The 18,491-nt window shown below is 48.0% G+C and overlaps 1 protein-coding gene across 2 annotated transcripts in view; it reads right to left on the bottom strand.

The window, feature by feature from the left end:
* The window catches only part of POLR3D (RNA polymerase III subunit D), a 200,826-nt gene that overhangs the window by 35,529 nt on the left and 146,806 nt on the right, over nucleotides 1–18,491 (bottom strand). For both annotated transcript variants that reach the window (XM_078666377.1, XM_078666376.1), the window contains exon 5: nucleotides 18,329–18,453. In XM_078666377.1, coding sequence (XP_078522503.1) covers nucleotides 18,329–18,453 — 125 coding nt within the window. The remainder of the gene's footprint in view (nucleotides 1–18,328; nucleotides 18,454–18,491) is intronic.

Genomic DNA, 18,491 nt, shown 5'->3' with positions numbered 1-18,491 from the left:
CTATAGTAGTTGTTTGACAAATACTTGTGTGCTTATAACAAACTATCTATGATCAAAATGAGGTTTATTTGTTATTGTGTTGTCAAAGACATTTCAACACTTCTCAAGGTACCGGGGTCTCATCAGGACATAAAGATATACAACATCTGGTGCAGCCAGTCTACTGGATAAGGTATAGGCTAATCCTGCTGTAGTGGTGGAACAACACAATAAGGGGTGGACAACAATTGTAGTAAATTAGAGAATGTATTTACTCAGGGGCGTGAGTTAACATGACTCCTACTGACAGTGATGTTCAGAGACATCATGATAATGAGCCCACCCAGACAGGTTTCCTTCATCCCTGAAACCAATCGAAGTTGTTGGACATTGAGCACATAACAAGTAGTGTTGCCCCTTCCAGCAAACTGACACCCATCCAGGTGTCTCAGGCAGAAACTCACCACTGAGGTGTTTAGCTGTACAATGTTTATTATACTCTACTCCTGGGTTGACACACATCCCTGAGTAAGTAAATTCTTTCATTTAAAACCACTGAATTTGTTGTCCCACCTTTATCACAGATCCAGCCCATTCCTTATCACGTTGATTGGCTAATACAGATGTGCCTAAATCTTAAGTGTCCTGATGAGACCCCAGTACCTTGAGGAGGGTCAAAACACTGTCGCAAACAAACTTAATTTTATCATTTTGACTTTTAAGGATCAGATATAAGGCCTGATTTAGATCTTGGCGGATCTGGTCCCGCCGTAACTTTTTCGACAGTTTCACTGCCCACCTACTTGGCAATCTGACCGCTCTACATTAATGTTAGCGGGTCCATGGACGAAATCCCGCCTGAGTGCCACCGACTAAGCCAGGGATTTTCACCCACGTCAACGGTGTCATGGTCAGCAGTGGCTGCCAGCAGAAGCCCACACAAGATTACTGCTGGGCTAATCACGATGTGCCTTTCTGTCAAGGAAACTGTGGCTGGGATACCTCCTACTTTGAGTTAGTGGAATCGAAGGAAATTAGGTAGAAACATACCCTTTTTTCTGTTCCCCAAATCCGTTTCCGTCTTGAATCCCATTGTCCAGATCCTCCCCTGCTGCTACTACATGACCACAATGGTAATCAACTCAGTTGTGGCCGGGATCTAAGGTAAGCTTCTTTTACACTTGTCTTAGTAAAAATAGTGTGTTGACAATCAGCGCTGGGATGCTTACGGGTTACTATGCGCTCTACAAAACCCTAATAATAATAATAATAATAATAATTGCTTTAGTCTTGAGTATTTTTTTAATGTGCAATGAATTAGTGTGCATTTTACAACAAGGTAAAATGAACACACCTGCATTGACACTTAAAAAAACTAAATGTGGTTGCAGAATTGTGCTTGTGGTTCCTGTGGGTGTGCATTCAATAGTGTGTGTAAGTTGTTTGTATGCTATGCAATATGTAAGAAAAGGGGCCTAATACTTTACCTTCATATATTTTAGAAGCAAATGCAACATATATGTATGTGTATTGACATATAAATCAGTAGTACTTACCAGTCTCCATTCTACCAGGTCACACTTTGTCAACAAACTGCTACTACGACAACAGAGACATCTAAATAGGCTTGGCGCAAACCCGCTGACCTGACAGCGACGGAGTAGTCAGTAGAGGTGTCCACCACCTCAAAGGAGGTGCACCGCTGATGCGACGGTAAACAGTCTGTTGTTCCGATGGCGGTTCAACCAGTCCACATCTAAATACGGCTGACAGGGCTCCGTCAGCTCGACGGAGTACTTGTAACAGCCGACACAAAGTGACGACGGGAGTCGCGCCAAGATTTGAATCAGGCCCATAGTTGTTGGTCATAAAAAACATTCGTATTTGTATCTCTGTCACTTTTTGTCTTCCACACTTTTTGCTTTAAAAGATAGCAACAAGGACCACTGCTTATGAAAGATTACCAGTTACCCAGGTTCCCATGGGTTTTAGGGTTGCTCTTGATGCATAGTTACTGCTGCTGGCCTTGTGCCTACCAACCTCAGGGGCTGACATTGGTGGTACTTCCTGTGTTTGTACTGGGCCCTGAAAAACATTAGATTTTTTTCCACAACAATAGTCTCTAGTGTGCCTGCAAAAGTTTTAATCCTCTATATCTCTTCGGCTGTGTGGGGACCGAAGAGGAGGGATTCAAACAACCGAAGGTGTAATTTAATTTTTCTGTGCAATGTTCTTCAATGAGTTTAGTTGCAAGTAGGCAGGAAGATCTATGAAGTGTTACACTGAGGCAATATTCTGTTGAGGCAATATCTGCTGAATCCAGAGATGCATTAAATTACCTGATTTAACACCAGATGACACTCTTGAAGGGCTTTCAAGAAATCCTTCCTTTTGTCATTTGAAAGATCATATGCAAACATCTTCATGGATTACCACAAGTCTCAGTCAAAGCAACCTAGCAAAGCATTTAAAATTACCGACTTTAAATCCATGCCACCTGCACTGCACATTTTTCTGCTGAATGTGTTTACTCTTTTGTTTTCCCTATTGGGAGGCATAGTAGCTTCTGGGGATGAAATGTGAAGCTTCCTCACTGTCAAGATTATGAGCACAATTTGGGGTAGGATCTTAAAAACACCAGATCCTGATAAGGAGGCTTATAGTTCTTTAAAAGCCTTAGAGCCACTTTAGCAGTTGAGGGAGACAGGAGCTTTTCATCTATGATCTCCACAAAACCAGGCACCAGAGGGAGTAAAGGCCTGACTGAGCCCTGTATTGCAGTATCTCACCAATCGCTGAAACTAATGTCTGAGGTGCCTCTACATGGATATTCAAATTCACTACTTGTCTTAACAATACCTGGAAGGTGGAACTGTCATCCGCTGATCAAACTCTAAGGAAGCCCAGTTGTAATATTAGAGTGTAAGACAGGGTCAGTGAACGAAATAGAGCATTAGTGATATGATGGACAACAAGACCGAGATCTTTATGTGGGTACATTGGCAACTCTGAAGGACGCAAAGATGAGAAGAACTACAGGTATCTTTGTGTAGGAAGGTAACAGATTAGGCCTCTTTGGTGCAGGCAGACTTTTTTGACAAGATAATGTGTTTTAAACAAAAAACGACATTTGATTGTTCATGTATATGTAGCTCTTTGGTCCATCTATGCATCCATACAAAATATATGTTTTTGTTAGCACATTTAGGGTTATACATTGGTGCAAACTGTGCATCGTGTCACAGTGCAGCCAGAAGACCTAATGCAAAAATGAGAAATATTTAAATTTTTTCAACAAGTGAGCTAAATCTTTTTTTAAATGCCACCCAAAGAAATACTGCCTTGTTGGCTAGAATTCGGCAGTATCAAATATGTCTGGGTTTTCAGGGATGATGCAGTCTGAGCAACTGGTGATTTAATATTATCACAGACCGCTAACTGTGGCAGAATCGCCGTTTGAGCATCATCTAATAATAGATACCAAACTCAGGACTATGTGAAAAGTATAAAAAACATATATTATCAAATCCTGTATGACGTAAGGAATCTAGTGGTATATGCCAGACCACACTTGTCCTTACTGGCTGGCAGAAGACGCTGAACATTATGTCAGATTTATAGCATTGTCTTACCAGAATCGTAATTCCCTCCCATCTACCTCGATCAAGAACATATTCTTGCCAAGAAGCGAGTCACATCTTTTTTTTTGGGGGGGGGGGGTGAAAACAAAATTCCATTGGTTGCACTAATGACTCCTAGACTACATGGAACAATATCACAACCAGATATTTTTTAACATCTACACATATCAGTAGAACCTGTTGAACATGACTGGTCACATTTTTAGCATTTGTGTTTCCAACTATGGCAATTCTCTCAAGTTTCCTTGTGTGGGAACATATCCCTGCAAAGGATTCAAACACAGCTGTGTTCCCCCTGGTTTCTTGAATGTGGAGGTGCATCACATTCATGGGTTTTCAAAGTGGGTGATCAAGTAATTGTTTTGGATAAGGAAGCATGCAATGGGGATGTCTGCAGTATGTGGGCTCGGGGTCAAAGACACCCAGGGAATACTACCAACCTCAGACATTTTTTTTATAAACAATTTTATTTGAATTTGTAACACACAACAGCACATCATGACACTCATCTAGTACAGCAACAATAATCATAGCCGGTAAGATGGATACAGGCCAAATGAATATGATGAGACCCTCACCTGGCGGACAGTCGGTGATTGAGATACAGTGGAATAAAGGCTCAGTCCAAATGTCCCAGCCACTTCATCCCACACCAGACCACGTTCCAAGGGACAACCTCGGGCTTCATATACGGGCAGCTCCTGCTGTGCACAGCAGTCCACCTCCTGTTTTAATTGTGCTACGATGGAAGAGGCAGGATTTTTCCAGCTGGCGGCTATGCCTCATTTGGCCACCATGGGAGCTGTTCCCAGGAATGCCAGATCTGTCCTTGATCCGCCAGAGTCCTCTATGACCCCCCGCAAGAGCATCACCGGTAAAAGGTCCACCTACCAGCCAAGCACATCAGTTAATTCTGCTACCACGGCAGTCCAGAATTCCTGGATCCTGGGCCACGACCATACCATATGATAGAAATCGGCAGGGGTATAGGTGCAACAGGTGCAGGCACGATCAGAGAGAGGGCTGCCCTATTGCAACCTGGCCGGAGTGAAATAGGTGCAGTAAAGATAATAGGTCTGGATCAGACCCATTCTGGAGGAAATGGTGATGACCCTAAGTGCCATCAGTGCATCCCACCAATCATCAACATCAAGGAGACCCAGCTAGCCCTCCCAGCGGGTCAGAAGGCGGGAGTTTGCTGTGTAAGTCTAGTGGCCCAGTAAGTGTGGTGTAGTGCATCCCTCCAGGCAAGGAAGACCACCCTGGTCACCATGGTGGTAACAATAAAGATCAGACGTCCATACAGCAACGCCATGATCTGTGGAATCCCCAGGGCCATTAACTGCAGCCGTTTGCTGTATCAGACAATCACTAGTTAAACCAGTTGTTAACCACCAGCAGCTGGGCGAAGAGATAGTACAGAAAGGTTGTTCATCCCCAGACCTCCGTCATACGGGGCACATTGGCAATGAGCGGAAGAGACTGCTATTTTCCGAGATCTTCTTTGGCCCTCCATGTCAGGGGCCCAAGGATGAGGGACAAAGTGAGCTCAGGATGAAGCGCCACCCAGATACCCAAGTAACAAAAGCTAAGATGGCGGATGGGGATGGTATCTTGCCAGTCGAAGCAATCCTGACCTAGAGCCAGGGGCACCAGTACGGACTTGATCGGATTCACCTGGAGACATGAGACTGCCCCTAGAAGATGGAGGATGTGAAGGCAGCGGCGTCCACTCATCGCGGGGTCCATAAGATAAAGAAGGACAACATCCACCTATAATACTATAAGTTCCTCCTGCCCCGCCAGGTGGTTCAATCCCCAGCGCTAAGAGAAGAGGAGACCGGGGACAGTCCTGCCGAGTCCCTCTCCAAATAGGTAATGTGTTGGAGAGTCCTCCGTTCACCTATTCCCATGCAGCGAGATTAGTGTAAAGTGCCCAGACGAGTCCACCAAAGTAGGGCCCAATCCCAGCTTGTAGTAGTACACACCCCATATAAACCCAATCCACTGTATTAAATGCCTTTTCAAAAGCAATGGCAAAAAAACTAAATATGGTGGCATAAGAGTTATCTTGATGATGGGTTGAGAATCATAGTTTTTCAAAAATCTGTTCATCGCATCCCCATGAATATGAGGGCAACAAGGACTCGTTTTGTGAAGACAAATCGCTCATGTATGCCACATTTATTTGTATATAATTGTTTGTACAATTTTTGTATCTTTCTCTTTTGTATCACAATTTTGGGTTATATTCGTCTTTCTTGGTATGTAAACACAGATATTTGGTATGCTTTTTAGCAAATATATGCATAGAGATAAATATCTGGATAGTAAACCAGTGTGAGTGCCTTTCAAATAAAATAAATGGCTTTGAAGAGAATATTTCTCCATTGAGGGATTAAGGTTTCCTTCCGGTCCATAAACTATGTTTGTGGATCCATTCCGCCGCACCATATTTTGTTTTTTTGCTGTTTGATTGCCCACGTGTGGGTAGAGTATTAGGGCAAACCCCCCCTTTTTTTTAAACAAAAGTTTTCAAAAGCAATGAGCAAGGCCAGATTGGGTGTAAGTTAATGGTGATACAGTGGCATGTACTACTTGTCAGCATGAAGCCATGCTGATCCGGATGTATGAGGGTATGGAGGACCTGCTTCAAAAGGGTAGTAGGAGTGTGGTGCATATCTTGACCTCACCATTGATGAGGGAGATTGGATGATAATCAGTGCAAAATGGCAAGAGGGGCTGTATCTTTGGAATTAATACAATAATAGCACAGACTATTTCTGAAAGAAAGGCACCCTTCTGTGCAACTCATAACAAAGGGCAAGGAACTGGGGGGTCAGGGTTTCCTGAAAGGCCACATAATACACCACAGGGAACACGCCAGAATCTGGGGTCTTTCCGGTGGCCACCACGGAGAGGGCTGCCCCAACCTACCCAGTGGGTCATCCAGCATCTGGATCTCAGAAGTGGACAACTGAGGAAAAGGCACTTCAGGAGTGTGGTGAGTTACACTCAAGTCATTCACTATATTAGTCACAATCCTGTTTGCTAGTGGGCAGGAAGCCAGCCAGTATAACAGCGTCCCATTTGTATTTTCCCGCCATAGAATCTGGCTGTTGTAGCGTATCACAGGTGTTTCGCTGCTTCTAGGGACTGAAGTCGGATCTCCTCATGAATGAGGCTCAACTGCCAGGGCAACTCACCATGGTGGTCTGCGGAAAGACCCCTTTCCAAAGGGAGGGTGCGGGCATCCAAATGAGTGACGTAGAGGGAGCAAGATCGCTCCTGTCCTCGAACCAGTCCCTTGGCATGACCCGAATGGTTGGTTTATCGGCGGCCTAAAGGATACAAGTTCAGCTTACAGAGCCCTCATTACTTTGGAAATATGCTTGCAGTTAATTTCAGATGGCCTGAGTGTACGATTCGTCTTAGGTGTACCATGCATTGAGACACCACATAGGGCGCATGCCGCTCCTGGGGGAACCGAGACAAAGAATAGGAGCATGGACTAATATGCCACAAGAAAAGATCTGGATGATTGATACCACTGGGCAATCTGGGACCAACATGAGGATAAGACCAATACGAGAGTTGGTGTGGTGTGCGGCCGAAGTGTGAGTGAAATGAAGCTGCTGAGGGTTCCACACTCTCCAGGCATCACAACGACCAAGAGAGGTGGCCTAGTCAGAGAGGTGAAGAGCCCTGATGCAACGTGATGCAGCGAGGGTAGCAGGGGGGGCAGTTGTGTCTATGTCTGGGGCAGGGTCAGCATTGAAGTTGCCTACTATCAGTGTCTGCACCTATGGGAGATCTAGAAGGACCCGGGATAGGTCTCGGAGGAACGTATCATGGGCCGTCGGGGAACATAAAAGCACACACAATTAACGGTTTGGCCCTCCATAGTCCCAGCAAGAGCAAAGTATCATCCCTGAGGGTCTCTAATGTCATGGGTGACGTTCATAGTGAAGGTACAACACAAAAGAACAGCCACCTTTCGGGCACCCCAGACAAAACCAGAATTAAAAATTCTGCCATACCCTCTGCGTGCCAGGAAAGGGACATTGATTCCCCAGGAGGTGGGTTTCTTGGAGCATCAGGACCTCAGGGAGGAATCAATGGGTGCACCCCAGTGCGTTTTACGAGATCCAGTAGCCCATTACAGTGCCAGGACAAGACTGGGAAGGATACCATTGCTGGAGAGGGGAGTGTGTGCAAGATTAGGGGGGAGGAGCGGCAGAGACGTCTTGCTCTGCCAAGGAAGATAGCTGAAGTGGGCTCCAGTGTTAAGTGACCGAGAAACTGAGCGAAGCTACTGAGGAGAGGACGTAAGTGTGTGTCTGAATGCAGTGGAAGACAAAGCATAACATGCATTAAAAACATAACAGAAAGCAATACCCACCCCAAGAACCCCCCACCAGCTCATAATTCCAACCCCAGAAGTTTCTGTCACCCATGAATCAATAACTAAGACACAATACAACTTGAAATTGGGAATGGAGGGGTGGATCCCTCCGTTTTATAGGATCACTTGCAACCATCATCCAGTCACATACGATTGTCAGGAAATACTGCCACAATATACATCACAATGAGCAATGAGCAAGAGGTTATTCTCGTTCGCGCCACAGTGCTGATTACTGGAAATTTTGATGCTGGGACTTTGTGAAAGGTCAGTGTCAGCCATCAGCTCACTAGAAGGTGTAGAGGCTGCTGTTTGAAGGTCCTCTCGATTCGATGGAAGTTCTACCAAGGTGGTGGTTACTGTGGAATGTATTCATGACGTGGATTGATCTCATGGGCCAGGAGACCTTGAGGATGATTTAGATAGTTCAAGTTCAAGTTCAGTAATTTGTATAGCGCACTACTCACCCAGAGGGTCTCAAGGCGCTTGAGTGAGGGTGGGTGCATTATTTTTCGAATAGCCAGGTTTTTAGCTGCTTCCTGAAGAAGAGGTGGTTCTGTGTGAGGCGAAGGTGAGTGGGGAGAGAGTTCCAGGTTTTGGCCGCTAAGTAGGAGAAAGATCTTCCTCCCATGGTGGATCTATTGATGCGCGGGATTGTGGCGAGGGCTTGATTGGATGAACGTAATTGGTGGGTGGGTGTGTAGAAGGACAGTCGATTGTTGAGGCATTCGGGTCCTAGGTCGTAGAGGGCCTTGTGTGCGTGGGTGAGGAGACGGAACGTTATTCTTTTGTTGACGGGAAGCCAGTGGAGATCTTTCAGATGGCCGGAAATGTGAGCTTGACGGGGGATGTCAAGTATGAGTCTGGCTGAGGCATTTTGGATGCGTTGGAGTTTTTTCTGTAGTTTGGTTGTGGTTCCAGCGTACAGGGTGTTTCCATAATCTAGTCGGCTAGTGACCAGTGCGTGGGTGACTGTCTTTCTTGTTTCGGTGGGGATCCAGCGGAATATTTTTTTGAGCATGCGTAGGATGTTGAAGCATGATGATGAGACGGCGTTGACCTGTCTGGTCATTGATAGTGAGGAGTCTAGGATGAAGCCTAGGTTACGTGCGTGATCTGTGGGTATGGGTGCTGTGCCTAGAGCCGGTGGCCACCATGAATCGTCCCATGCGGAGGGGGATGATCCTAAGATGAGGACTTCCGTTTTGTCAGAGTTTAGTTTTAGTCGACTGTTTTTCATCCATTCGGCTACTTCTTTCATTCCTTCGTGTAAATTGGTTTTGGCGGTGTTAGGATCTTTGGTGAGGGAGAGGATCAGCTGGGTGTCGTCAGCGTAAGAGATGATGTTGAGGTTGTGTTGTCGCGCAATGGATGCGAGGGGACTCATGTACACGTTGAATAGAGTGGGACTGAGTGATGATCCTTGTGGTACGCCGCAGATAACTTCGGTTGCTTCTGATTTGAATGGGGGGAGGCGGACTCTCTGGGTTCTTCCGGCGAGGAACGAGATGATCCAGTCCAACGCTTTCCCTTGTATTCCGATGTTGCTGAGGCGTTGTATGAGGGTGTTATGACAGACTGTGTCGAAGGCGGCGGAGAGGTCAAGTAGGATGAGGGCAGCTGTTTCTCCATTGTCCAGTAACGTGCGGATGTCGTCTGTAGCGGCGATAAGGGCGGTTTCGGTGCTGTGTTTGGCTCGGAAGCCGGACTGTGAGGGGTCAAGTGAATTGTTGGTTTCAAGGAAGGCGGCAAGCTGACTATTGACGGCTTTCTCCATGACTTTGGCCGGGAAGGGGAGGAGTGAGATGGGGCGGTAGTTCTTAAGTTCAGAGGGGTCCGCTGTTGGTTTTTTCAGAAGGGCGCTGAGTTCGGCATGTTTCCAGCTTTCTGGGAAGGTGGCTGAGTTGAAGGAGCAGTTGATGACCTCACATAGATGGGGTGCGATGATGGAGTCTGCTTTGTTGAAAATGTGGTGGGGACAAGGGTCGGTTGCCGATCCAGAGTGGATGGAGTTCATCAGGCGGATGGTGTCTTCAGTCATGATTGGGTTCCAGGCGCACAGGTTGTGATAGTGCTGTTTTGGTTCGGAAGTGGGTGGAGTGGATTGTTCTTCGGATCGGTTTCCAAAGCTGTTATGAATGTCGGCGATTTTGTTGTGGAAGAAAGAGGATAGGGAGTTGCAGAGGTCTTGGGAGGGAGTAATGTCGTTGGCACAGGCGATGGGGTTGGTAAATTCTTTGACGATGTTGAATAATTCCTTGCTGTTGTGGGAGTTGTTGTCGAGTCGGTCCTTGAATGCTGATTTCTTGGTGGATCGAATCAGTTGGTGGTGTTTGCGGGTGGCGTCCTTGAAGGTGGTCAAGTTGATAGTGGATGGGTTTTTTCTCCAGGTTTTCTCGAGGGTACGGCATAACTTCTTGGATTTCTTAAGGTCATCGTTGAACCAAGGGGCCTTTTTGCTTCCTTGTTTGATCTGGTGGTTTTTCAAGGGTGCTAATTCGTCAGCGCTGTGGGTAATCCATTGTGTGAGATTGGAGGCGGCTTGGTTTGGGTCCGATGATATGGCGGGGGGGTTATGATTAAGCGAAGTGAGGAGTTGGTCGGTGGTGGTTTTGTTCCAGTTTCTTCGAGGAATAGGTTGTGGTGGGATGTAGGTCGAGGTCTTTTTGTAGCTAAAGTGAACGCAGCTGTGGTCCGTCCAATGGACAGCCGTGGTTTGATTGAAGGAGATGTGTTTGCTGGAGGTGAAGATAGGGTCGAGTGTGTGTCCGGCGAGGTGGGTGGGGGTGTTAACAAGTTGTTTGAGTCCGAGATTGGCCAGGTTGTCCAGAAGGGTGGTAGTGTTGCTGTCGTTGTTCTTTTCCAGGTGGAAGTTGAGGTCTCCCAGTAAGATGTAGTTGTCGGAGGTAAGGGCATGTGGGCTGATGAAGTCAGTGATGTCTTCATTGAATTGTGTGCAGGTTCCTGGTGGTCTGTACATGAGGGTGCCTCTAAGTGTGGTCCTGGGGTCGGTGTGGATCTGGAAGTGAAGATGTTCAGCGGTAGCGAGGTTATCGTCGGAGCTGGTCGTGACTCGGATGGTGTTCTTATTGGCGATGGCGATGCCTCCTCCTGTTTGGTTGGTGCGGTCTTTTCGGATGATCTTGTAAGCGTCCGGGATGGCTATGGCAATGTCGGGCGCTGATGATGCGTTCATCCAGGTTTCTGTAAGGAAGGCTACGTCCGGTGATGTGGTGTCGAGTAGGTCCCAGAGTTCAGTGGCGTGTTTGTGGACCGAGCGGGTGTTCAGCAGGATACACTTCAGGTGGTTGGAGTCGGAGTTGTGTTTGGAGGGGGAGGATTTGGTGTGGGTCCTGATGCAGGCGAACTTGCAGGAGAGGCAGGCGAATGGTCCATGGGTGTGTCCTGGGATAGCTACGCAGCATTGTGGGGTGCGTCCGGGGTTAAGGGCAAGGAGAGCGGCGTCGTCATATGTTATGCGGGCGGAATGGATCTTGCGAGGACCAGGGGGTCTGGCGCTGGGCGTGGTCCGGTCGCGGACGGGCGTAGACGGGCTTACCTTTGGCGCACCTTCGGCGCAACTAGGGCGCGAACGCTGCGCGTGAACGCTGCGCGCAGAAGCATCTGACATATGTGGAAAGTGGAGGGGGCGGGGGCGAGGGAGGGTCAGCTGGGAGGCGGGAGCTGGGTGGAGGGGCGGGCTGGAAGGCACAACAAACAAGATGGCAGCAAAAACGAAAGAAAACACGACGAGATTGGGGTTTGCAGAGGCGCAGTCACAATCAGGCACAGATAATCACAGAGTGCAATGCGAGCCTACACAAGCGCTACAGTATGCAGCACACTTAGAATGGCACGATGTGGGCTGTTCCAGTAATAGCGTTACGCTAGATTCGGCAATGCGGCAATGTTATGTGCTCAGGACGGAACGTAGACACTAAAGGGCGCAATGTAGCAGTAATATCACAATGAATGAATGCAGGCTACGATACCAACTGCTGGATGCTGAAGCCAGGGAGCGAGGGGGAGCGACCGCGTCTGACGGAGTCGGGACGGTCACGACACTGCGGTGTAAGGGATCGTCAATATCAGTCCTGTGGGAGGGAGGGTCAGCTGGGAGGCGGGAGCTGGGTGGAGGGGCGGGCTGGAAGGCACAACAAACAAGATGGCAGCAAAAACGAAAGAAAACACGACGAGATTGGGGTTTGCAGAGGCGCAGGCACAATCAGGCACAGATAATCACAGAGTGCAATGCGAGCCTACACAAGCGCTACAGTATGCAGCACACTTAGAATGGCACGATGTGGGCTGTTCCAGTAATAGCGTTACGCTAGATTCGGCAATGCGGCAATGTTATGTGCTCAGGACGGAGCGCAGACACTAAAGGGCGCAATGTAGCAGTAATATCACAATGAATGAATGCAGGCTATGATACCAACTGCTGGATGCTGAAGCCAGGGAGCGAGGGGGAGCGACCGCGTCTGACGGAGTCAGACGCGGTAGTGTAGTTCCTATTATCCCAATAGGCTCTGCGCATTGGAATAATACCTTCAATAGTATAGGCCTAGACCAGACGTTAACTAGGTCTTCTATTGTCGATATTAGACTTAAAGTTTTGGGTTTGCCAGCTAGCTCAGAGTTCACTAGAAACTTTCTCGAATAGGCAAGGAGGAGTTGAACCTCCCTGGATAGACAAGAAGGGATTTAGTTTCTGACAACCATAGAACATGACAACTTTGCTCTCCCCTAATCAAGAGTGTATCTCTAGAGTCGTGTGAAAACAAAAGACAACTTATTTTACTCAGTCAGTACGTGCATTCTTAGTCTCACCAGATTGTAGAGAAAAGGAAGAGACGGGCGTGTTCAATAAAAGATGTTATTTATTGATCAGTCTCTTTTCTCATACAAGAGAAATGGATCGATATTATCGCAATACTTATGGTTAAGTAAAGTGCATACAATAAGAGCAGAAGTATAAAATAATACTGTAAAAACATTTATATGGTTTCTAAGCCATATGATGGTTTAAAATGGATAAAATAGATACATACACATATACATTTGACTAATCGTACTCAACTGGTGTTTCTAACTACGCCTACCCCAGTGTACCTGACCTAAGCCTAATACGTGGGCGGGAATAGAAAGTAGCAGTTTAAGTTAAGTTTGTTTTGCCAAGTGACTGACTCAAGAATTCTCTGCAAGGGGTTATTCAGTTCTGTACCTGGAATCTAGGATGAATGAGGGATGGTATCTCTCGTCTCTGGTCTCGATATTCCAAGCTGCCTGCGAGGGCTGCTCGGAAGCGCCGGAGCTGGATTTCTCGGCAGGAGAAAGGCAGCGTCTCGTTCTCAGCGCGTCAGGAAGGCGGGGCTGCGCCAGCGGGGTCTGCTCTGCTCTGGGCTTCGGCAAGTCTGGCTGCTCCGATCTCGTCACCACCGCGTGTGTTTGCTTAAGGCAATACCGGTAATATTTATACCTGTAAGGTGCCGAGATTGACGTAAGGATGGACATAGATACGTCAATAAGGATGTCATACGACTTGGTCGTTAGCACATTCTTTTGCTGAAGTTCTCGATGAAATCAAAACAATGGCCGCAGGGTTTTTCCCAGGTTGTCATAGGTTTGATTTGTTTTGAGAACTCCGTATGCCTTATCAGGGGCTGGAGGAATATCGCTTGTCTAATTAGATGGCAAGCGTTATGACCTAATCAGATAACACGTTCCTGTGCCGTGGTGTGGCTTCATCAGATAACGGTTTCTGCATCATGGGATGGCTGCTAGTTAACTTGTTAACCAGAACAGGGTCAGGAATAGGGGGATCGATACAGAACCTATAGGAATACATCACAACGACACTGCGGTGTAAGGGATCGTCAATATCAGTCCTGTGGGAGGGAGGGTCAGCTGGGAGGCGGGAGTTGGGTGGAGGGGCGGGCTGGAAGGCACAACAAACAAGATGGCAGCAAAAACGAAAGAAAACACGACGAGATTGGGGTTTGCAGAGGCGCAGGCACAATCAGGCACAGATAATCACAGAGTGCAATGCGAGCCTACACAAGCGCTACAGTATGCAGCACACTTAGAATGGCACGATGTGGGCTGTTCCAGTAATAGCGTTACGCTAGATTCGGCAATGTTATGTGCTCAGGACGGAGCGCAGACACTAAAGGGAGCAATGTAGCAGTAATATCACAATGAATGAATGCAGGCTACGACACCAACTGCTGGATGCTGAAGCCAGGGAGCGAGGGGGAGCGACCGCGTCTGGCGGAGTCAGGACGGTCACGACACTGCGGTGTAAGGGATCGTCAATATCAGTCCTGTGGGAGGGAGGGTCAGCTGGGAGGCGGGAGCTGGGTGGAGGGGCGGGCTGGAAGGCACAACAAACAAGATGGCAGCAAAAACGAAAGAAAACACAACGAGATTGGGGTTTGCAGAGGCGCAGGCACAGATAATCACAGAGTGCAATGCGAGCCTACACAAGCGCTACAGTATGCAGCACACTTAGAATGGCACGATGTGGGCTGTTCCAGTAATAGCGTTACGCTAGATTCGGCAATGCGGCAATGTTATGTGCTCAGGACGGAGCGCAGACACTAAAGGGCGCAACGTAGCAGTAATATCACAATGAATGAATGCAGGCTACGATACCAACTGCTGGATGCTGAAGCCAGGGAGCGAGGGGGAGCGACCACGTGTGACGGAGTCAGGACGGTCACCAGATCTTATTGTGCTACGTCCTTTTCGTAAGCTGGTGTGATTCCGCTTCAGTTTAGGAGCTACTGCTGTCTGGGTGGACTCAGAGGGCCACTTCCTCAGGCAGGAGAATCCGCTCGGACCGTCGGGTGGGCGCTCCTCGATAAGCCATGCTCGGATTCTCAAATAAATGGGATTTGTTAGGATAGACAACTCAAAGTCTGACTGGTAACAGGAGATGGGAAGGGAGGCCGAGTGCACAAAGTTTCTGCTTGACTGCCAAGTAAGAGCAGCACTGTTGCTTAACCTCCTTAGTGTAATCTGGAAAAATGTGCATCCTGGCATGGCTACACCGGAGGCCCGAGAAGGATCAGGCCTCCCATAAGATCTCGTCCCTGTCCTTGAAATTGGGAATTTGGGCGATCATGGGCCGACGTGGTACCCCCAGCAGTGGTTTGGGAGTCAAGGCTCTGTGCGCTCTCTCAATCGTGAACTAGGGGGCAAAAGGGTCTGACGGCATCCAGAACCTGATCCATGCTTTGAGGAAGTCTACAGCCTGTGGCAGGTCGCTACCTTCGGGATCCCAACGATGTGGATATTATTGCGGCAAGACCTATTCTCTGGATCTGCCACACAGCTGTGGAGCTTTGTCAGGCTTGTGAGGAGGCCTGACACCTGATGTTTCGGGGTAATTACATCATCCTCTACAGTGGACAGACGAGTTTCGGCCTCTATGATCCTGGCTGTAGCGCTGTGCAGATCTTGGCACAGAATGGCAACGTCTACCCACAACTCATCGATCTTGGTTTCCACAGTGCTTGGGACATCTGGATGGCATGGAGGATTATGGTGAGGTCTACCTCCGACGTGGATGGCCTCTATGCACCGCCTCCCCCCACCTGGACCTGTAGCATATTAGTCCAGGTGGGTCTGGGGCGCACAAGGGTGGAGAGATCTGTCTTTGCTCATTGCAACCAAGGGCCCGATGGAAGGGCACGCCCTCAGAAGGGAACCTAACCTGCTTGCCTTTGAGCAATGGCAGCATGAGAAGTCGTTCTCCAGGGGCTCCAGTGAGATCAGCAGCCTCACCCAAAAAGGCCATGTGAGCGACACGTCATGGGTGGGCACTGGAGGGGCGTAAGCAGAATGAGGCAGGGCAGGAGAAGTGATAATAAGGCAGGCCTCACACTGAAGGAGCTCACCGCCTGCAGCGCCGGTAGGTCATGGGTCCAGAGTTCATAGGGCCGGGCTCAGGTCAGGCAGGCCAGGTCCGCTGGCGCAAAAAAGGCTGCCGAACTTGGTGTGTGAGGAGAGGCACGGTCCATGGCCCTCACTGACTGAGAGGGCACAAAGCAAGAAAAAAGCAAGTCCAACATACAGCAATTCCAGGCAGGGGGCCCATGAATACTCCTGGTGTCAGGGCCCAAGAGCGTTGGGTCTGCCCCACAATCCCTTAAAAGCGGACATAGGTCACCAAATCGCTGCCCCTGGTCCCCCAATCAATGATCCAAATGGTGCCCCAGTACTGCGGCAAGGGGAGGGGGCAAAGAAGCACTCACTCAGGGCTACAGTGACAACTACGGGGACATCCCCACCAGTCTATCCTCCAGGGCCAGTGGTAATATTAAGTAGGGGGGCGAACGTCTCAGCCAGATAAGTGAATCCAAGGGGCACTCCCAGGATCTCAGGGCAATATAAAGGGAGGGTTCTCTTGCCCTTCAAGGAGATAAGGCCACTTGGAGCAGACGCCAAGGGCGGGCGGTCAGGGGGCAGGGGTTTGCCTCGCCGTTGATGTGTTCAGGACCCACTTCGCCGGGGGCCTTGACAGAGGTCGCAGGAGCTCAGGGTTAAGGAGGGATGTATCACCAGGGGCCAACTGGCTCTGTAGTTGGGTGCAAGGCCCTGCCGCTCTCTTGTTTATCCTCTGACCACCGTTGGAGGAGGCAGGCCCACTGAGGAGGAATGCGGCGCTCCGCCCTCTAGCTCCTGGTACCAACGGCACGGGGTCTTGATCTCGGCTGCCCGGCGCACCGCCGCTCAGGCCGTGAGCACCGGAAGGGCTGGACAGCCTCAGCAGGATGTAATGGGGGTCCCCTAGTTCACTGCCACCCTGAGCCACATAGCTCCCAATCTCAGACTTTTATAAACAGCAGAGATCCAGCGAAATACAAGCTGATCTCACTGGCTGATCATAGCATTTTTGATTGCATAGAATGTACTGAAAATGTCAAAGTACGGATAAACAAAATAATCACAAATTCTTAATTTCCTGTAACAGAAATCTTCAGAACTTCTGAGAAAAGATAAATGTTCCACCATCCAACGTTCCCACACGTCTTCTAATGTAAACAGAACCCCGCATGTATGAGTGGCTCTATTGCAAAGTCAGAAATAGTCCAAAGCTTTAACTGTGTGAAGACCACAGGTACTTTTGGCCTCTTCCTATTGATTATGACAGGCCCGCCCCCTCGAAGTTCTGATCTTTTTGTGGGTAAAAGTGTGGAAACAGTGGGTAATAGGACTCCTGCTGTTCATCACAAATTGCAGAACTTTATGGCACAGAAATAAGAGAAATTTTGGATTTGAACCACAGCTTAATATTTGCAGGGCATGTTGGGTAGGCAAAACTGGTGGCATCCATACCTCCCAGGTCCTCTGATGTTTAGTTTTCAGAAATGTCAGAGAGCTGGTAGTTTTTCCTTGGTGGTGGGGCCCAAATATCTCAATCACCCGCACCCAACAAATCACTTAATTCCAAGCTTCATTTCTGCCCTTTCCAGGGTCATATTCTATTTTTAGTCCTTTCCTACCCTGGATGATAGGAAGGTACAGGTTTAATTGGGAGAAGCATGAGAATGTAAAGTGGTATGACATTTACTACTACCTATTGAATTTTCCTCCATTTCTGGCTTTGTAGTGCATGTCTGTGTCCACAAAAACACTTTATCAGAATTACCGGCATTGTGGGGCCGGAATTCAGTGTGGTTGAATGACACTGTAAACTAAATAGGTTTTATTTACCAATACATTATACTTAGTTTCCATTATCTAGTAAAGCATGATCAGTACACAGTGAAAAAAGGACTGTATACCACAGCTCTATTGCCGTCCCTGGATATCACAGGCTTTTTGACAAACCCATACAAATCACCAACCCCACAATTCTGTGCCTCAGTAAAGATGCAGAGACTATTGGGATTTTATATTAGCCAAAGTCAAAATCCAAACAACATCTGGCTCCTTGCAGGAGAGCGAGAGTGCTACATTTCTTTCTTAGCAAAGGTAAAGGAAAATCGGAAACAAACTGCTCTAAGACAGACATCTTCCTTTCATTTTAAATATCAACAGGGCATACATATGGCTATTCGCATTAATAAATAAAACCACCTGGGGCTTGGGAATGTTTTCACTCAACTTTTGTTCTCTATTCCACCTCTCTCCCACACCCTCACACGTAATGAGCTGCAACATGGTATAAGATCACCAGAGATCTCATCAATAGACAACAAGACACAGGATTACATGATCAGAGTAGGAACAAATCTCCAAAATCTAATGACCTAGACAGACCCACAGTTGAGTGGAGTCTTGAAGGTATTCTTACGTCATCCTTCTCCAGCATCCGCAATATATTCTTGGTCTCTTCCTCTGTTTCCCGTTTCTCTTTCTTTATGTTAATGATGTGGGAGGGTCCTAGGTCTGTCATGTCAACAGAACTGTCCCAGTTGCCTGTAGGAGAAAAGTGGACTACATATGAACACAGGGCC

The sequence above is a fragment of the Lissotriton helveticus genome, chromosome 11, assembly GCF_964261635.1.
Source record: "Lissotriton helveticus chromosome 11, aLisHel1.1, whole genome shotgun sequence".
Lineage (NCBI taxonomy): Eukaryota > Metazoa > Chordata > Amphibia > Caudata > Salamandridae > Lissotriton > Lissotriton helveticus.
Note: the sequence above shows the minus strand (reverse complement) of the source record. Positions and strands in the feature narration are given on the sequence as shown.